General features: G+C 56.4%; 1 protein-coding gene and 1 long non-coding RNA gene across 5 annotated transcripts in view; one reads left to right on the top strand and one right to left on the bottom strand.

The window, feature by feature from the left end:
- The window catches only part of RAB26 (RAB26, member RAS oncogene family), a 28,301-nt gene extending 18,916 nt beyond the window's left edge, over positions 1-9,385 (bottom strand). For 2 of the 4 annotated variants that reach the window (XM_032704112.1, XM_032704114.1), the window contains exons 1-2: positions 7,996-8,227; positions 6,466-6,576 (exon numbers count right to left, since the gene is read on the bottom strand). In XM_032704112.1, coding sequence (XP_032560003.1) covers positions 6,466-6,576; positions 7,996-8,214 — 330 coding nt within the window. In that variant the 5' untranslated portion in view covers positions 8,215-8,227. Of the gene's footprint in view, positions 1-6,465; positions 6,577-7,807; positions 7,934-7,995; positions 8,228-9,161 lie in introns of those variants that run through there. The other 2 variants (XM_032704113.1, XM_032704115.1) reach the window with 2 other exon arrangements.
- On the top strand, positions 8,275-8,787 carry LOC116794917. The gene is made up of 2 exons (XR_004359921.1): positions 8,275-8,550; positions 8,635-8,787. It is a non-coding gene; the product is annotated as an uncharacterized LOC116794917 (long non-coding RNA).
- Positions 9,386-18,971: the final 9,586 nt, after the last annotated feature.

Here is an 18,971-nt window from a genome sequence, read left to right as displayed (position 1 = left end):
GGCAGAACCATGGGACAGAGATGCCACTAATGGCCATCCCAAGGGTAGCCAGGGGGTTAGAGGCACCCCAAAACCCACCTGACCCCCTTTCCCAGCCACTCTCCATCTGCTTTCAAAGAACAACCCAGTTCTGCACAGCCGAATTCAATATTTTATCACAAATAAAAGATGAAAGTGAAATTAAGCCAAATGTATTCCATTAAATATTCAAACCATTTAGACTTACTCTGGGCCCATATAAATGTTTTATAGCCAATAAAACACTCCCTCACAGGTCCTGGCACCAGGAGCAGACCCAGCCTGGCTCAGCACCGTGGCAGTGGATGCTCCAGAGCCCAGACTGGCCTCACCAAGGCCAATTTCCCATCTGGCAGCACCCAGAGAGGCACTGGCACAACACAGCCGTGTGCCCACAGCCCTCCTGCAGCCCGACCTCCTCCTCACCCTGCTCCTGCACCAGGATCCTGCTGAGCTGGAAAGGGGCAGGGAGTGGGGGTCTGACCCACAGCCCTGGAGACACTGTGGGTGGGTGGGAATTGCATTTTCCAGCAGTTTCCATATGTCCATCCCCATCCTCTAGCTGGGTTTTGGGCTCCCACATAGTTGGGAGCCCACATAGGAGGATACAGAGGCAGGTTACGGTGAACATCTTGACAACCACCCTCCCTCCACCAGCAGCTCCCAAGTGTATTTTTTCCATGTTTGTGTCCTGGCTCTGCAGCACCTGAGCATCCCAGGCCTCCTGCTCCCCCTGAGCTAATGAAACCCAGTATTTCAACTACCTCAGACCAGGACAGACCCATGGGGACACCAGCTATCGGTGAGCACCAGGAAGCCACTGGGCACCAGCAGGGATGCAGGAGCCCAGGAGACACTGGTGCCCTTCCAGAAGCATCTCCCAAACTCCACATCCCCAGCACTCCCGTGTCAGATGAAACGGATGCAAAATTCCACACCCGAACTATTCCAAGTGGTATTTCCAACACTGAGGGGGTGGGAGAGTGGGGAAGGCATCTTCCCACCATCCTGTAAAGAGGATTAAACTGGTTAAGAGTTTTCTTAACCAGGCTCTGGGGCTTGCTGCCATTCCAGCAGTTCACTGAAAGAGCAGCTCGAGCACTTCTCTGCTTTGAAGACGTTCATCTTGTTTCTCTGCCTCACCCAAGGCAGGAATGGAGCTTCTTGTCCACTGGGATTACTGCCTGCACATGGGGGTTTGCATCTCCCTGGTGTGCTGCAGAGCTGGGGGTTATCATTTTTCAAATGCAGGAGGCAAAGAAAGATGAATAAAACACCAGCAGCTGTGAGAGGAGCGGGCGCAGCCGCCACGGGCACCGCTCGCAGCATCTCTTGGCAACTGAGCCCCTGCATGCAAATGACAGGCACCACCAACTGCAAAGCTGTGAGTGTCCCTCTGCAAGGGAGGAAGCAGCCACTGACAGCAAAGCGGGGTTCAGCTTCCCAGGAAAAATGAATATTTACTCCCCTGAGAGCCCGTCCTGGGAGTAGGGAACAGGCACCAGCAGCAGCTGGGGAGAAGGCGTCGCCCTCAGAGCCACACACGGCACAAACGGGGGAATCACGGCGTGTTCCAGCTGACAGGCACTGCCCTCCCTGTGTAGGGCACAGGGATCTGCCTCACTGCTGCTGTGTTCAGGCACACCTGGTCCTATGGCACCGGGGATGGCATCACATCCGACCCCTGAAACCAGACAGAAGGGGTGGAAGCACTGCAGGAATAATCAGGGAATCCTGGAATGGTTTGGGTTGGAAGAAACCTTAAAGACCATCCAGATTCACCCCCCTGCCATGGGCAGGGACACCTTCCACTAGAGCAAGTTGCTCTAAGCCCTGTCCAGCCTGGCCTTGGACACTTCGAGGGATGGGAAACTCCTCTGGGCAAATTGAGCCCAGCTCTCCATACAGTGAGAAATGCAAAAATATGAAATCAGCTCCTGGCTGCTGTGAAAATTCATCCATCAATGAGAGCTGCAGAACAAACCAATTTCAGACAAAGAGCTGCTGGAAATACACACAAATACGGAATAGTTTGTGTTGGAAGGGACCAACCTAAACCCACCCTGCTGCAGCAGATCCCCATCCTGACCCCACACACATCACAGTGCTCGTGGCAAAGGAGAGACTGAACACTCTGCCCAATGCCAGAGTCCCTTCCCTCCAACATCCAGGGCTAATTTAGTACAGAAAGACATGCTGAAATTAATTTATTTCTATTTCTTTCTTCTGGCCTAAGCAGCTCCCCTCCCACTTTTTCCAGATTGATCCATCAGAAAATGAGCCCTGCTAATGCTCCATGCCAACCACTGAGATAAAAGCCAGCCCTCGGCTTCCAGGAGCCTCGAGGCTGCTCCAGCCCTTCCAAGGGAGGCACCAGGCAAAGGCTGTGATGAAGCATCACTTAGAGGGCAGGGATGTGGGCACCTGCTGGGAACTGGAGCATCGCCCCAAGGACAGGGATTTGGGTGCCCACTGGGGACCAGCAGATGCTCAGGGCATCCACAGCCCCCTGCCCCGAACACATGGAGATCCAGGACCAGTCTTGGTGAATCCAAACCATGGTCACTGTTCCTCTGCACAGCTGGAGCACAGCTCCCATCCTCCTGCAAGAGCTCAGCTGGCTGCTCGAGGCACAGGCGGCCGCCGAGGGCCGGTGGAAGGTGCACACACAAACACAACAAAATCTCATGGAAAAAAAATATTACACACCGTTGATTCCACCCCCTGAGTAGCACAGGGCTGAGTGTAATCAAGAGTCCTTAGAGCTCAGGGCCACCGGTGGCAGGTTTTGTTTACAGCACAGCAGCTGTCCTGGAGGGCAGATTATCTGCGGCGCGGCCAAGGCTGGAGCCCGGAGCCTCCCGAGGGGACTGCGGCGGGGGCAGCAGCAGAAACCCCCCGGGCACACCGGTGTGAACCGGTGACATCAAAGCTGAACCTTCAAAGGAGGCAATGCCTGTGTCCACTGCCTGCTCGGGCAGCCCAGAGCTGTGTCGAGGCGTCAGGGCTCCCTCCTGCTCCTCCTCTTCCAGCAGCACCAAACCCGGTGCCAGGAGGACGCTGGTTTTCTCCCCCTCCTCGGGACAGCAAGTGAGGAGCGACACCACTACACACCTCGGAGAACGAGAGAAGCCACCCTGCTCTGAACTCCACCAAAAAGTGTTTCCCAATGGTTTCATCCCCCTGATTAACACAGAAACCATCCCCCCTGCTAATGCAAAGAAGCTCATTAGCACCTCTTCCCAGGGAGAAAAGGCTCATCCTTAATTTTATTTTTCTTTCATGTTCTTCTCTTTTCAGGTCCAATTAGTACAAAAATCCTCACCTGCCCGACCCTGCAAAGCTCGGGGCTGTGAGCCCCGGGCTGGGCAGCCCCAGGGAGCTGGGATGTCATCGGGGACAGGGACACGGTGGGCTCACGAGGCCCTGTGGCTTCTCTGCTCTGGCAAGACCTTCCTCCCGTTACTCAGCTGTCACGACAGGACAGAAGTCCCACTGGCTGCTCAGCTTGGGTTTCTGTCGAGGTTTCCGCAGAGTTGCCAAAATTACAGCAAGAGGCAGCTCCTTCCGTGGCACTGAGAAAAATGGGATTCACACCACTGAGGGCTAATCCTGCTCTTTTCCAGGAGCCCCTTCTCCCTGGAATCTGATCATATGAAGGCAGGAAAGCACACATGACCTGCCCAGAGACCTGCTCTGCCCTCATCAGTGGGGATCTGTGGGGAAAGACCTGCCAGGTCCCCAGGAGGAAGAAGACCTTGTGCCATGGCTTGGAATGAATTATTCCTTCATGGGAAGGAATAACTAAGCCCCTTGTTATCTAGTAATAGCTGGAAACCCTGAAGGTGACAACTGTAACCCAGACACCAGAGACAGAGAGGGGTTTGCCCCCCACCCCAGGGTTTTCTCCTCAGGGGGAAACAACACAGTAACTCCAACGATGTTTCTGCTGCTCCAAGTGACCCCCTGCTCAAGACCCCACACCCACAGCATGGAGGGGTCACCCCAGCAGAGCAGCCCCAGCCAAATCCTCGGCTGTGGATACCCTGGCATTGGTCTGGCTGAATGCTGAGGCTGGAATTTTCTCAAGGAGCTAAAGATGCTCCCCCTAGCAAGCCCAATTTTCACAGGAAGGAATGTCGAGGACTTGACACCTCCAAAGCTCGAAGCCAACAGGTGCCATTTTAATGCCTTTTTTAACAATACAATCATCTTTATTTCCCCAGCATCAATGGTTTGTTTTCCAAATACATTCAGATCAACATCCTTCTTTGTTTAAGAGATGATGATAAACAAACACGATGTGGGAGGCTCTCCCTCACATCAAACAGTAGGAGGGAACAAACCTTGGGGGCCATTAGGAATTGTACTGCCAGATTAATTTTAAATGGATTTCTATTCATTTACATTCACTCAGGCCTATGTAATCCATTAGCTTTGCGTGCATCTAATGGTTCAACATCCTTGAAAATGAGCAATGGATCCTGGACCCCCGAGACCAGTGGGTGGATTGGGAGAGGAGGCAGAGAGTGTCTGGGTGGGCACAGGGGCTGCTCATCCCATCCCAGGGAGCCTGCAGGGACCAAGTGGCAAAAAGAAGAGTGGAGATGGCCCCAAAAACAACGTCAGGAGTTGGGCAGCTCTGTCCCCGCGGTTTCCCCAGCTGGGATGGGATCCAGGGTCCTGGCAGGTCCCGGCTCCCACACCCAAACAAGGTCACACGTGCACAGGAGTGCACCTGCCACACGGGCTGGCCTTGGGGAGGTCCCTGCGGTCTCTGCTGCCAGCAAGGCTCAGAGACTGCCACAAACCCTGCCACAAACCCCCAAAGCACCGACATAAACACTCTGTGCTCGCTCAGCACCTCCAACACCAGGTCAAGAGAGCGCAGCAAACCCCAGTGACGTCCTCCCACCCCAGCCCGCCTCGCCTAAAACAGCCTCACTCCCTTCAGCCAGCAAACCCCAAGCAAATTCTGGAATTTTGGAGAGAAGGAGCTGCCATGTGACAGTTTTCTGATTAGAAAGACACAAATTAAAACCAGCAGAAGCCTCCAGCGTTGCCACCCCAGAGCATCATCTGCACCACGGTGCCAACGGCGAGAGGGACAATTACACAGCACCTGCAAAGAGGATTATCTCAATGGGAATGGAGATGCACATCAAAAAACTATTTCCATGTCCCCCAAAAATTATGAGTGCCTTAAAAGGATGATAATAATGAGTTTTAGGGCATACACATGATCTTCCCCACTGCATAATCTGCCCATTTCAGAGCAATGTAGCTCTAGCAGCTCTGTTAGAGAAGTAAATTAACCCTAATTTGATTGCTTCTCAGTAACAGTAGTTTCAGTGCTCTAATCAATAAGTCACAGGGTTTTACGACTGCCCTTGGTATATCAATCATTGCAATCGGTAATAAAATGCTTTTCATTTGAAGAACACCTGAAATACTGTGTAATTACCTTTGTATAAAATTACAGACTCCAATTTACCCATTTCACCTGCTGCAGCCAACAGCCTCACTCTGCACCAAACATCATTTCCTTCCTAAAGGCTTTCTGAGCCTTTCTGAGCCGTCCTTCATCCCTTCCCCATGTCACTGCAGCAGCAAGTCATTACTCACACCCCACAAAACAGCAGGTTACAAGAGACACCCATCTCCCAGGAATCCTTCAAGAAAGGGAGAGATCCAACCCTGGACCACAATGTCCCCAGGCAGCCACAAGGTACTGATGGAGAAACACGGCCAAGGGAAGGTTTCAAGACCCCTGGCTGGCACTGAGGTGTCCCTGCCTGGCAAAGGATGCTCTGGGCACACCAGGCCATTGCAGGGCATGACATGTCTCCCCTTCTGCCCCCTCAGCCAAGCAGATTCCTGCTGTCCTTGCTGGAGCCATACAGCTCCGACACACCGACTGCAGGACTCTCCCAGCACTGGGATGCTCCAATCATAGACAAAACAGACATCTCAGAGACCCCTCAGCACAACACACGCCCCCAAGCCAGAGGGAGCAGGGCCACCTGGCACCAGACCCCCATGTCGGCACCCCAAAGCTGTGCTCAGGAAATGTTTCCAGGGAATTCTGGTTCATGTCAGTTTTGGTTTTGTTTCAAGAAAGAAAAACAAACTACTCTTATAAACACTGAAAACGACTTAGGGAAATATTTTCACTGGCAGATGTCAGGCCTCAGCAGTTCTTACAGGAATTACCCCCAGGATCCTGAGCAGAGGACACGCTCCCCCATCCCTGTGCAAAGCTGTAACAAAGAGGCTGCTGTGCTGCCACCACTGCCATCAGCCCCCGAGGTGCCCCGGGGGGAGCTGAAACAGGTCAGGGTGACGAGGTTTAAGTCCTTGGAGCAACGTTTAGTAACTCCTCTGCAAAATCCATCTCTCACCTGCCAGACCCCCAGGCAGGGGCCAAGAAGTGCCCCGGGCACTCACCCTGAAGTCGATTCCCACCGTGGAGATGAAGCTGCCGGCGAGGAACGCGCCGTCTTTGAACCGCACCAGCAGGCAGGTCTTGCCGACCCCAGAGTCGCCCACCAGCATCACCTGGGAAGGAGGGAGGGAGGGTTAGACTCTGGGTTTTGGGAAGGAAGCCCCCTGCAGCCATTAGCCAGCTCCATCCCAAGAGCAGGTAGCAGATCCCATACGCTTGGGAGGAACAAAGCACATCCAAGAGCGATGGACCAAGGGGAGGGTGGGGGGGAAAAGGGGGACTCACAGCAAAATTATTCCCCATCCTGCACCACGTGTGTCCCTGAGCACTGGCTCAACTCGAGACACCCTACCCCAAGCTGTACTTAACAAGTCCTTCATGGGTGCACAAACCCCCCCTGAAAACCAAGAGGTGCCAGCTGGGTGCCACAAGCTGTAACCCGACGGCTGCAGGGTCCACGGGCTCCCCAACACACCCACAAAACACCCCACCACTGTGGGGCTTTCTGGGAGTGTGGCACCACCCATGGGGAGACTTCAGGAAGTCCCCAACCATAAGTGCCAGCTCCAGGGGTGCATCAGCCCTCTGCAAGCAACTGCCTTCAGTGGGACCCACACGTGCCCACAGCTGCCCTCCCGGTCCTCCGCAGATGCCAAGGGAGCAGCTCCCGGTGCCCCTGCTTCAGTTTCCCCACCCAGCAGCTGCCCTGGGTGCAGACAGGGCAGGCAGCCCACAGAGACCACGGCAGAGCTCAGCCTGCTCCCAGACACAGCTCCCCAAAACCTCAGCCCAAACCAACAGCCCCCCTGCCCCCTGGGGCACCCAGCCCTCTCCCCTCACTGGGATGACAACATCCCACCACTGAGAAATCTGGGACCATGGAGCCGGGCTGCGTGAGCTCCTTCTGCACCTGCCACGGCAGATTCCCTCTCTCCCAAGGTGCTCCCATCAGCCTTCCCAGAACCATTAGGCTGTGACAGGATTTAAATGGTTTTAAGGCAGGGACTGCCCTGGGTCACACCGAACCCTCCCAGGAGCCATCCAAGGTGGCAAACGCCACCACGGCTCTGCAGCTCAGCCCTGAGAGGTGGCAGCAGCCCCGGGTGCAGGTGTAGCTCGTTTTGGGGCTGGAGGGCTCTGCCCAGGAGGGCAGGATCCAGCCACAGTGCCCCAGCCCCCACGGTGCAGAGCCCCACACCAGCATCCCACAGGAGCCCCACACACTGAGCTCTGGCACGAGGGTTGAGGGCAGCCAGTGAACCACGGGTGTATTGGTGCAAAGCCAAGGGAAGGGGGGGAAGTCAATTTTAGCACAAAATATTGGGGTTCTTTAACTTTCCAGACCTCTCTCTGAAACAGGTGACCCTCAGCAGCGGCTTCTCCCCACTCAGCACCACCAATGCCTCACCAGTCATGCAAAGCGCCCGGGGCCAGGATGCAGCCCCGTACCCAAAACTTGCATTTGGCCACTGCCTCAGGCAGAGCTCAGGAGCCTCAGAAGAGGGGCAAGGGAAGGAGAAAGTTTAACAAACCAGGTTTTTACTGGATACAAAGCAATTTCTCTCTGCCACTGGTTCAAAATCAGCCAGACCATTAGCAGAGGTTTTGGCTAACTGGGGTATTTCGGCTTCTCTGAGACCCATTTGGCTCATCCCTGTGCCATGGGCAATTCCCAGGGAAAGCCACAGCCTGGGCAGGCAGAGGTGAGCTCCAGGAGCCAGGAACCAGCGCAAACACGGAGGTGGCTCCATTTTAGGGAAGCCGTTAAACCGTTACTGCAGCTGTATCAGGACCAACCGCCTACCAAAGCAACCAAATCCACTTCTGGAACACCCCTCACCTCCTACCCCACATCCCAAACCTTAACACGATGGCCACGCCAACTGCCACCGGCACCGAGCTCTCGACACCACACACCGCGGCAGGACCTGCCCCAGCAAAGCCCGTGTTCTCCCGGCTCAGTCCCCCACGCTCGGTTACAGAGATCCGTGTTAGAAACACAGCCAGAGCGTTGGCACTGAGTTGTAGCCTCAGCCAAAATCACTAAATGAGCCCCCATATCGCTAAGTGCACCCTAAAATCATCAAGTGAGCTTCAGGCTGGGCTTGCATCAGGTCGTATGATGAAGTGGGGGCAACGCAAATTAATTTGTTCTGTGACTCTCTCGGCAGGATCTGAAGCAGCGAGAAGAAGCCATCTGAGCCCAGAAAGCTGGAGACATCTCAGCAGCAGCCAGAGCAGACTCAATGCCACTCAAGGGGTGCCATCACCCTGCTCACAGCCCCGTTTTTTGCAGGTTAAAGAGGAGCCGGGAGGCCACAGCAGCTCCCCGGAGCAGCCTCTGGCCATCACTTGCACAAGTCCCGCAGCAGCAGCCCCGCTGCCGGGAGGGTCTGCGAGCGCAGCCCCCGCTGATCCCGACCCTGCCGCCCCGGGAGCCCCCGCGGAGACCCCGACCGGGCGGCTGCGGACGGACGGGATGCCGGGGCTGGGAGGGAGGGAAGCAGGGATGCAGGGACTCAGGCAAGCAGGGATGCAGGGATTCAGGCAAGCAGGGATGCAGGGATTCAGGCAAGCAGGGATGCAGGGATGCCCGCCCGGTCCTGACCCCGGGAACTTCGGGGACGCTACAGCCGACCCCGCATCCGACTGACCCCGCGCTCCCGGACCCCTCCCCGTAGCACCCCCGGCCCCGCACCTTGAAGGCGAGGTCGTAGAACTCTCCGCTGCTGCTCAGCGAGGGCCGCCCAGCCGCCGCGCCGCCGTTGCGGGGCAGCTCGGGGGCGGTGGCGGAGCTGCCCCGGGGCGCGGCGGTGGCGGCCCGGCCGGTGCCCTGCGCCGGGGGCAGCGCGGCCGAGGGCGCGGCTCCGCCGCCTTTGCCGCGAGCCGCCTTCTTGCGCGACATCGCGGGCCGGGGCCGCGGCCGCGCCGGGCGAGGGGGCGCGGGAGCCGCCGCCGCCCGGCCCCGCCCCCTGCAGCCCTGCAGCCAATGGCAGCGCCGAGCGGCCGGAGAGGGGGCGTGGTTTGAGCGCCGGCCACGCCCCTCCACGCCCCGCAGCGCCGGACCGGGGGCACCGGGGGGAACCGGAGGGTACCGGGAGGGAACCAGGGGGGCTGGGATTGGGGTGCGCGGGGTCTGCGGGAGCGAAGGGAGCCGCGAATGGGGGGGTTACACCCACCCATGGGGTGCCCGCACGCCGAGGACCAGCGCGGGGCCCCCCACGCCGCCCCCGCACGCTCCATCCCTGGTGCGGCTCCCCAGCGAGGTCTGGGGTCCGTCCTGTAGCGGGTCCCCTCTCCGGGTTTGCTACAGTGCAGGGGGGGCCACGCGAGGCAGACACGGACCCTCCGCTGCTGGCAGCATCCCTCGAGGAATGCGGTGTGAGGGGGTCGTGGAGCAAGGTCGAGGCCACCGCGGGGACACGGCGTGGGCTGCGGGGCATGGGGACGGGAGCCCAGGTTCCCCCCGGTCCGTCTCAGCAACTAGTTTCAACGAGCAACACTTGGCATCTCTCTCTGCTCATAAATGTCACCTGAGGCGCTGGCGGGTCTCTCGGCTGGAATAAACGTCTTCAGCTGTGTGACAGATTCCAGTAGCACAACCTCAGCCTGGCTGGGAACGGGGGCTTCAACAGCACGGCAGAGTAAGACTGGGAAATAAATCACTGTCGTGAGAAGCCAGACAGGCAAACGGTGAGGATGGAATAGGTGACAACACTGGCACAGGGAGGTGACAGCGGGATCAGCATCCCAGCGAGCCTGGGGGCAGCTCCAGAGCTCAGGTGACAGCTGTGAGAGGTCATTCTCACTGTGGCCATGGACGAGACTTTTCCCTTTGGGAGCATTTAAAATCTATAGTTAATCCCTTTTCAAGGGCTCTGAAGCACCCCGGGGGAGGAGCAGGGGCAGGCAGCAGGGCTCTCATGGATTTGGCCATGGACAGGGGAGGTGGGCCAGGAGCTTGTGTGCATGGCTCCTGGGTGGGATCCCCCTTCTCCCATCCTGAGTTTCGAGCATGGCCATGGCTGTCACAGGCTCCAGGGAATGCTGAGGAGCTCTGTGTCTGCAGCACTCCTCCGACACAGCTGAGGATGAAGGAAAAGCTGTCACAGTCGAGGTTCATCTTCCCACTTCCCTTCATGTGCTCTTAATCCCGACGATCGAGCTGGGAGATGGAAGACCTGCCTGGCAGAGCAGACTGGATGCCAGGGTTTTGCACTTTAATCTGATTTTCTGGGACAGCTGCAGTCAATAGAGGCTGAGGCCTCAGAGCAAAGTGCAATGCTGGAACTACGTATGGGGCTGCAGGTATTAACCAGCCCCTGTGCTGTGGCCAGGGTGCAGCTTTTCCCAGTGGAACGTGCCCAGAGGAAGGGGGTACCCAGCCCTGGCACCTCTGTGTGCCTTCAGGGCACACCCTCATAGGCTGACTTGCTGCTGCACAAGGATTTTCCCCTCTCCCATCCCCAGCTGATGATGATGGAAATCTCCATCAACAGCTCAGGAGCAAACAAAGCCAGCTGCTTATCGAGGCCGCATCAGGGCAACGCCGGAGGAGATGGCCCCTTATCAGCAGCAGCAGCCGGCAAGCGGGCCTGGAAAATTCTGCCTGTACCAAAGGTCATGTGCTCCAGTGGCTGCAGCAGGGCTGATCCCCATGGCCCTTGGCCACCCAAAATCAGCTTTGGTGGCAGCAGAGCTCAGAGCACCACGGCCGCGGTGAGAGGCACCTCCAGCAAGTTCCTCTCCTGTAGGAAAGGCGTGTGCAGAGACACAGCCTGCTCAGAATCGCAGTCACGCCTGGAGATGTTGCTCCTCATATAGTTACAGGAACTAATCAGATAACGGCAGCTGAACTAAGGGGGATATATTTGCTAAAAATAGCTTAATGGAACAACAGACGCCTGGAAATACGGCGTGCCTGGGGGAAGCGGGGCTGGCAGGGCTCTGAGCGGGGCTGGCCGTGCCAGTGGCTGCCTGGTGCTCACAGCCATCTACATATCTGTAAATTTGTTTTTAGGGGTAGAAAATCAGCTCATCCGCATCAGGTGGTCAAGCCAAGAGGGCAGTTGTGCTGCTGTATGGGGGGCTGTGAATACAAGCACAGACAGGCAGCTGGTGCCACCGTTGCCACCTGTGCCAACGGCCATGGGGACAGCACCTGCCCTTGGCTCAGCCACCCCCGCTGGGGGACAGAGCTCCACACAGGGCCAGAGACACAGCGAGCCCACCTGGGGCCGAGCACCATGCTCTGCCCAGCTGCTCTGCACAAACACTCTGCTTCAGGGGTTTAAATCTGGCTGTTTTCTTTGGCACGGAGCTCCGCAGGGTTCTGCGTGCCAGAAGTTCCGCGCCGTGCTCAGAGCCAAGTGAGATATTTCGGTGCGAGGCCATCTCTCCCTCCTCCTGCTGGTCCGGGTGGTTCCATCGCTGGCTCGTGCTGCAGCTGCCCCCGCGCTCCCTCAGCTGCTCCATCCCCTGCTCCTGGTCAGGATGGAGCCATTCCTCTCCCGGCAGCCCGGAGCCTGCCGAGCCTGCTCTCCTCCTGGTCCCAGCTCCTGGTGCCAGCTCAGACGGAGCAGAGCCGTCTCTCCAGCAGGCAAGGACGAGCTATTCCCATCAGACACGATGTCAGCTGCGCCAGCTTGGAAGATATTCATCTTCCTTGCCTGGTGGCTGCAAGAAAGATGGTGCAGGCTCTTCCCATGTGCTCCTCGTTGTGCCTCTGCTGTCACCTACTGCAATGCCACCAAGCCAAAGGTCAGGGGGCTTCTCTGTCCCCCTGTGCTGGGCACTGGTGAGGCTTAATCTTGAATCCTGGGGTCAGTTTTGGGCCTCTCACAAAAAGAAAGATATTGAGGGGTGGTAGCATGTCCAGGGAAGGGAACGGAGATGGGGAAGGGGCTGGAGCACCAGGAGCAGCTGAGGGAGCTGGGGGGGCTCAGCCTGGAGAAAAGGAGGCTCATGGGGGACCTTCTGGCTCTGCAACTCCCTGATAGGAGGGGGGAGCTGAGGGGGGTCGGGCTCTACTCTCAGGGAACAAGGGACAGGATGAGAGGAAACGGTCTCAGGTTTTGTGCCAGGGGAGCTTGAGGTTGGATATTGGGAAAATTCCTTCACAGAAAGGACTGTCCAGCCCTGGCACAGCTGCCCAGGGCAGTGGTGGAGTCCCCAACCCTGGAGGGGTTTAAAAGCCCTATGGATGTGGCACTTGGGGGCATGGGTTAGTGGTGGCCTTGGCAGTGCTGGGGGAATGGTTGGACTTGATGATCTTAGAGGGCTTTTCCAACCCGAACAATTCTGTGACTCCCCTAATCACATCTAACTCTGCCAGCTCTTCCCACTCTGTTCAGCTCCAGGTCCTTTGCCAAGGGCACACACAGCTCTGGCTCCAGAGTGGCTGAAGAGGAAGGGCCTGAGGGCAGTGGGCATCACCTGGATGGGAGGTGCAGGAGGGCAGCTGGGGACAAAGGTGACACCAAGCTCACAGGGCTGACTCAAGAATACAGAGAGCTTGATTTCATGTTGCAGATGAGCAGACACCCATCAGAGATATCAGGCAGAGGGGACAGCTCTGCTGCAGCCAGCAGCACCCCACAGAGCAGAGCCAGGGAGGCAGGGAAGGGTGCACAGGGCACGGGACACGGGCTGGAGTTGGACCCCAGCACCCTGCCAGGCGCAGCGGGCAACAGCTCTGCCACCTTGGGGAGGGCCCAGCCCACGCAGCGCTGAGCAGGCACCGTTCCCTCCCTCACCAGTTATTGTTCTTCCCTCCCCATCGCTCACTTACCTCCCAACACTTCAATCCCATCGCCTTTGTCAGTGTCGCTGGCTTTTAATTGAAATTCCTCAGACATCTCCTCATCAGCACAGCCCATCAACTAGTTTTGTGTGGGAAGTCATTGTTTTCTCTCTGCAGCTGGGAAAGTTAAATTCCAGCGTTTTGCTGGGAGACTGCTTTTGTCTCTTCTCTTTCTTACATTGCCAAGCCTGATCTTACATTGCAACCTCCTTCCTTTGTCTGGATATTTCATTTTCCATCTCTCCTCCACACAGTCCCTCTGGTTCCATCTCGGGCTCCTCCACTTCCCTGGTCCCTCCTTAGTGGGAGCTCCCACGTGCAGCTCCCTCCAGCCTCTCATTGCCAATGTTTTCCTGCAAAGCACCCCGGAGGTTTGGAGAGCCCAGCCTGTTACTAAGTCTTTGTTTCTTGGTGTTCAAATCCGTAGTAGCTCCACATGAGGGTTTGGGCACCACGGAGCTGGGCAGATACTGAGGTGTCAGCACATGCAGCCCAGGGACAGAGCTTGAGCACTCCTTCCCCCACCAAACTGCCCCCATTAGCCCATTCTTCAAAGGGCAAAGCCAAGTCAAGAAACCACCAGCACTCGCAACCTTGGAAGTGTTTGAGAGGAGGACCCAAGCCGGCAACAAAGCTGGGCCAAGACATCACTTCCATGGGCAGCAGGAGGATGGGATGGGGGGTCTGTCCCCAGTGCCAAGCCAAGGGGGCTCAGTCCCCTCCTCCAGAGCAGAGCAAGAGTCCTTTGCTGTAACACTGGTTGTGCTGGGCTCAAGCTGGTAAACGAGACATGGGGCACAGCTTCCCCCTCTGCCCTGCTCCAGGACTGGCACCCTGGGATTACCCAGGGCACAGCACAGCACTGGGAAGTGGCAGCAGCACCCGGGGCTGAGCAGGACACAGTGCAGCTGCTGACACTGTAAAATACAACAGACCCCAGCAGGTCGGTCCCACATCCCACTGGAAAACAGGACCTTGGCACGTCCTCCAGCACTGGCATGTCCCCACGGGCATCCCGAGGGAACCATGGTGCTGCCCTGGGCCCCCACCATCCCATGCACAACAGGGTGATCGTGCCAGGTCCTAATGAGGCTGCACTGGGCTGAGGCCAGGAAATTAATTTTCCTTGTGCCAAGACCAGCACGAGCCGAGGTTTCAGGAGCAAAAGGGCTGAGCACACAGTCACCCACAAGGGCTTTCGGATGGGATGAGGAGTTGGATGTTCAAAGGCTCTTTGAAACACATCCTACAGAGATAGAGGAAGGGCAGAGCACGTGCCTGGCCTTCCAAATATGAGATATTTGCGGGCTGTTTGGTATATTTTAGACGCTTTTCAAACATGCCTCAGCAGCATCAAATATTTTAGGAATATAATGTCAGCTTGAAAATATCTGAGGTATTTTGTAGCTGTATAGAGGCACGTCCTGAGGCAGGGAAGGGTTAGAGTGTGGTTGTGGTTTCAGAAGCAAGGGGATAAATGTCACAGGTGCCTCTGTTACCTGTGCACACTTGGCTGTTTCCATTCCAGAGAGTTTCACACCAGTCAGGCCACAGCTGGAGCACAATCCCAGCCAGTGGCCCCAAGCCTGGCACTGCCTCTGGAGCCACCACAGCAGAGCCCAAGGGACTGGAGCAAATAACTCCCCAAAAACCTTCATCTTTGGAAATTAGTTTGGCACTGCAGAGCTCGAGAGCTCCCACGGGCCAGCCCTGGGATGTGAGCAGTGCTCTGGGGCCTTGTAAAACAATAAACAGCGGTAATGAGTGAGCGTGGAAATGTGCAGAGGGCAGATCCCATGGGAGGACAGGGAAATCCACCCCCTGAGTGAGACAGAGGGCTAGGGAGCAGCAGGACTGCCTGTGTCAGGAACTGAGCTCCTGCTTGCCAGGGGAGCTGCAGATGTGCCCACAGCGTGCTCACAGCTCACCAGAGCTAATTTGAGGCAGGCGGCTGATGAGACACGAGTGGGACCCATCAGCCTGAGGATCAACAGCTGCTGTCTTTCTGCTCCTCCTCTGACACACCTGACGTGACATTCCCCATCTGAGCCATCAGCCAGTGGTGCTGCTCCAGGTAACTGACAATCCGGGGGATGATGACAATACAGCTTCGAGTTTTGATGCTCTTTGTTAATGTTTTCCATGGAAGGCTGGACATTTCCTCTTAGCGAGGCACTGGTAAGTTTGGGCAATTAGTTTTTATTTCAAGATGACAATGTGTGAGCAGCATGGCCAGCCTGGATCTGGCCAGGCACTTCCAGGCACTCTAATTCCTCCTAATTTCTAATCTAACCCTGCCCTCTGTCAGTGGGAAGCCATTCCCCCTTGTCCTTTAAAAGCCGTGTGAATGTGGCACTTGGGGACATGGGCTAATGGTGGCTTTGGCAGTGCTGGGGGAACGGTTGGACTCGATGGTCTTGGAGGGCTTTTCCAACCTAATGGATTCTATGATTCCATGATTTTAGGGCGCGTTGCATCCTTTTCGCGGGTTCTATCCCGGCGGCGGTGCTAGAGGGCGCCTGGAGTCCGCGAACCGGCACCGAGGGCCGGGCACAGCGGTGAGGGGCCGAGCCCGCCGGGTCCCGCACGGCTCGGGGGCCGGGGGGAGCCCCTGGGTCTGCCTGCGGCCATCTGGGTGGGCGATTAGAGCAGGGGAATGGGAATATGGGCGGGGAGCGGCAGCCAGGACTGGCGATGGAGATGGTCCTCGTGGGGGTCATTCCTCAAGTACCACAGCATCAATCCCAGGGCAGTGGCAGAGTCCCCGTCCCTGGAGGGATTTAAAAGCCGTGTGGACGTGGCACCTGGGGACATGGATTAGTGGTGGCCTTGGCGGTGCTGGGGGAATGGTTGGACTCAGTGGTCTTGGAGATCTTTTCCAGCCTAAAGAATTCATGATTCTATGATCATGAAAGCGAGAGGGACACAAAATGCAGCCACAGAGTAACACACTGCAGAGATAGGAACAGCCACTTCCTCCCAGGAGAAACAGAGATCATGACCTTCTCTGGGATACTTCTATTCCATACCTAGTGGGAGAGCTCTCTCCCCACAACATCAGCTGAGGACAAGCTGTGCTCCTTCCATCAGGTGAGAGTTCTCCTAAGCAGAGAAATAACAGCCATGCATGAATACAGCTGCAAGGGACCTCAGCTCGTGGCAAGGGAGCAGAGAGGTCAAGAGAGGCATTTTTCCTGCCTTTTTCAAGCTGCACACAAGGTACAGTGGACGCATGTGGCTGGAGGTAGAAGGATCCTGTCCTGGCTCAGCCATCCTGGCTGCAATCCCATCTCCATCTGCACAGAGCTTCCCCATGAACACGCCTGGGCGACAGGATGTCCCCAGCAGCTGCTCGTGGACCTGCACTGGGCACTGCAGGCGTGAGCCAAACAGTGTTCAGTGCACTGAAGAAGGGGTGCCTTGGGGTTTGGGGCACACAGTGGGGTTCCACGGCTGTCTGGGTACTGCTGAAACCATCTGTGGTGGTTCTGGGATCTGGCTGGAGGGCCTGGAGGCAGCAGTGACATTCCCAGCCAGCCACAGCTCCGTCACGTTCTGCTGACCACAGAGGATCTGCCCATGTGCTGGGTGCACTCGTGCAGGGCTGGAGGGCTGGGGGAATTAACACCCTCTTGGTTGGGGTTTGAATTCTGCTGCAAGTAAACAGTGTTGAGAAACTCTCCAGTTCCTTGCCAGTGGGAGGAACCAGCAGAATCCCTTCCCCACAACGAGCCATTCCCAGCCTCGCAGTGAGCAGCAGCCTCCCAGCCCCAGAGTACATTTTCCACTTCCATCATTTTCTGCAGTTACTGCTCTCAAAACCATCATAACTCAGCGAGAAGACCTTCCTCCGAGATCAAAAATCGTGACTCAATGTGACCAAATGATTCTGTTACTGCTGTGTCGAGGTTTGCTGTCTCCTTGCCCACTCACTCACATATTTCCTTGCTCGTTGCCCTCGTTACAGCTTGGCAGCCCTGGCTTTTCAGGGACAGCCCTTAACTTCATTCCATCGGCTGGATTCCATTAGCCAGCTAGTCTGCTGATTGCAATCCACACACAGGATATTTTCTCCTTGCTGTTATCTGAAAAAATATGGGCATCAGTACAGAAAAAAGGAAAAAAAGAAAAACCACCCAAAAAAAGCAATTCACATTTGAGGGAGCGGAAATAAATACATTGTAGTCACATGAGGAAATAGTAACTGCAGGGCTATTTTGGGCACAATACATCATGCAAAGGATGATGTGTCTTTCAAGCAGATTTCAAGCCTAAAAGGCACAAAATGTTTTTGGAAAGTAAATTCCCACACACATTAAGCACCATGCCAAGGAGTGGGATCAGATGCTGTCGGGCTTTGAATAAACCTGAAATATAGAGTTTGGATATGGGAAGCCGAGGCTCCAGTTAACATCACCCCTCGGGGTTCAGCAGGACAGTCACACACCTAAATCCACAAAGGTGCTTGTGGACTCTGTTGGATCAGGACCATCCTGGATCAAGCCAACCAGGTAGAGCTGGAGGTGATGAGCAGCTCTGGAGGAGTAACATGGTAGGAGTCACCTTCTTCAGGTAACTAGTGACAGGATGAGAGGAAATGGCCTCAAGCTGCACCAGGGGAGGTTTATGTTGGGCATTAGGAAGAATTTCTTCATGGAGAAGGTTGTTAAACACTGAAATGGACTGCCCAGGGAGGTGGTAGAGTCCCCAGCCCTGAAGGTGTTCAAGAAACAACTGATGTGGCACTCAGTGCTCTGGGCTGGGGGACAAGGTGAAGATTGATGAAAGATTGGACTTGGTGATCTTGGAGGTCCCTTCCAATCTTTTGTCTCTGAGGTAAAGGAACAATGCCTGTGTTTTGTTGCTCACAGGAGCTGAGTGTGCAGGACAATCACAGCCATCAAGTGGCACATGCTGAAACTCATGACCTGGCCCCAACATGAGTGTGTCCTCGTGGAATGACTCAGTGAGGGCATCCTACACAGACACAGAGACGAGGTTTAGGCAAGTCCAGCCCACTGAGAGAGGCAAACCTGCCCCCCAGGCCCTCCTCTCCCCAGGTCTGTTCTCAGCAGAGGAGAAGGGGGGGTAGCAGGCTCTGAGGCTCCAGTCCTTCCTCTGGTCCCACCCCAAACAATTGTTCTTGCTCCCTGCTGCTCTCACTCCTCGGATGCTTGCAGACAGTGAGCAGTCTCTCTCCCACCCCTTTTTGTTGTGGTTTCTCCCTTGAAAGCTGCCAGGCAGAGCTCCTGAGCCCAGTGATTGCCAAGGCCCTACTGCCACAGTCCCTTGCTGCAGTGTCAGGGTGGCAGCTCCTGGGCACACTCACCATCGGAGCACTGGGAATGCCGGGGAGCACACGTGGGAGCAGCAAAAGCTGGCAGAGGCACGGGGTGCAGCTCTGAGGGGAGGCTGGACAGAAGGCAGCCCTGCTTGGCTGTGCAAGCTGCTTCAGACCACTACCAAGCACCTCTCACCCTGGCACTGGGGCACGGGCTGTTCAAGGGGAGCAGCCTGTGATGGGTGACCCATCTTTTTGGGGAGGGACAGCCCTTCTCACAGGGGTGCTCTCCAGGCAGCGCTTCCAGAGGTTTTCCTATCAACAGTAATTGCTGGAACAGCCATGACTGAACAGAGTGTGGGCTCAGCTTTGCCCATGGGCAGTTCTGAGGCTCCAGTGGACACTGGCATTCCTGGTGCCAAGGC

This window comes from Chiroxiphia lanceolata, chromosome 16, assembly GCF_009829145.1.
Source record: "Chiroxiphia lanceolata isolate bChiLan1 chromosome 16, bChiLan1.pri, whole genome shotgun sequence".
Taxonomy (NCBI): Eukaryota; Metazoa; Chordata; class Aves; order Passeriformes; family Pipridae; genus Chiroxiphia; species Chiroxiphia lanceolata.
The sequence above is the reverse complement of the archived record's forward strand: the minus strand, read 5'-3'. Positions and strand labels throughout refer to the sequence as shown.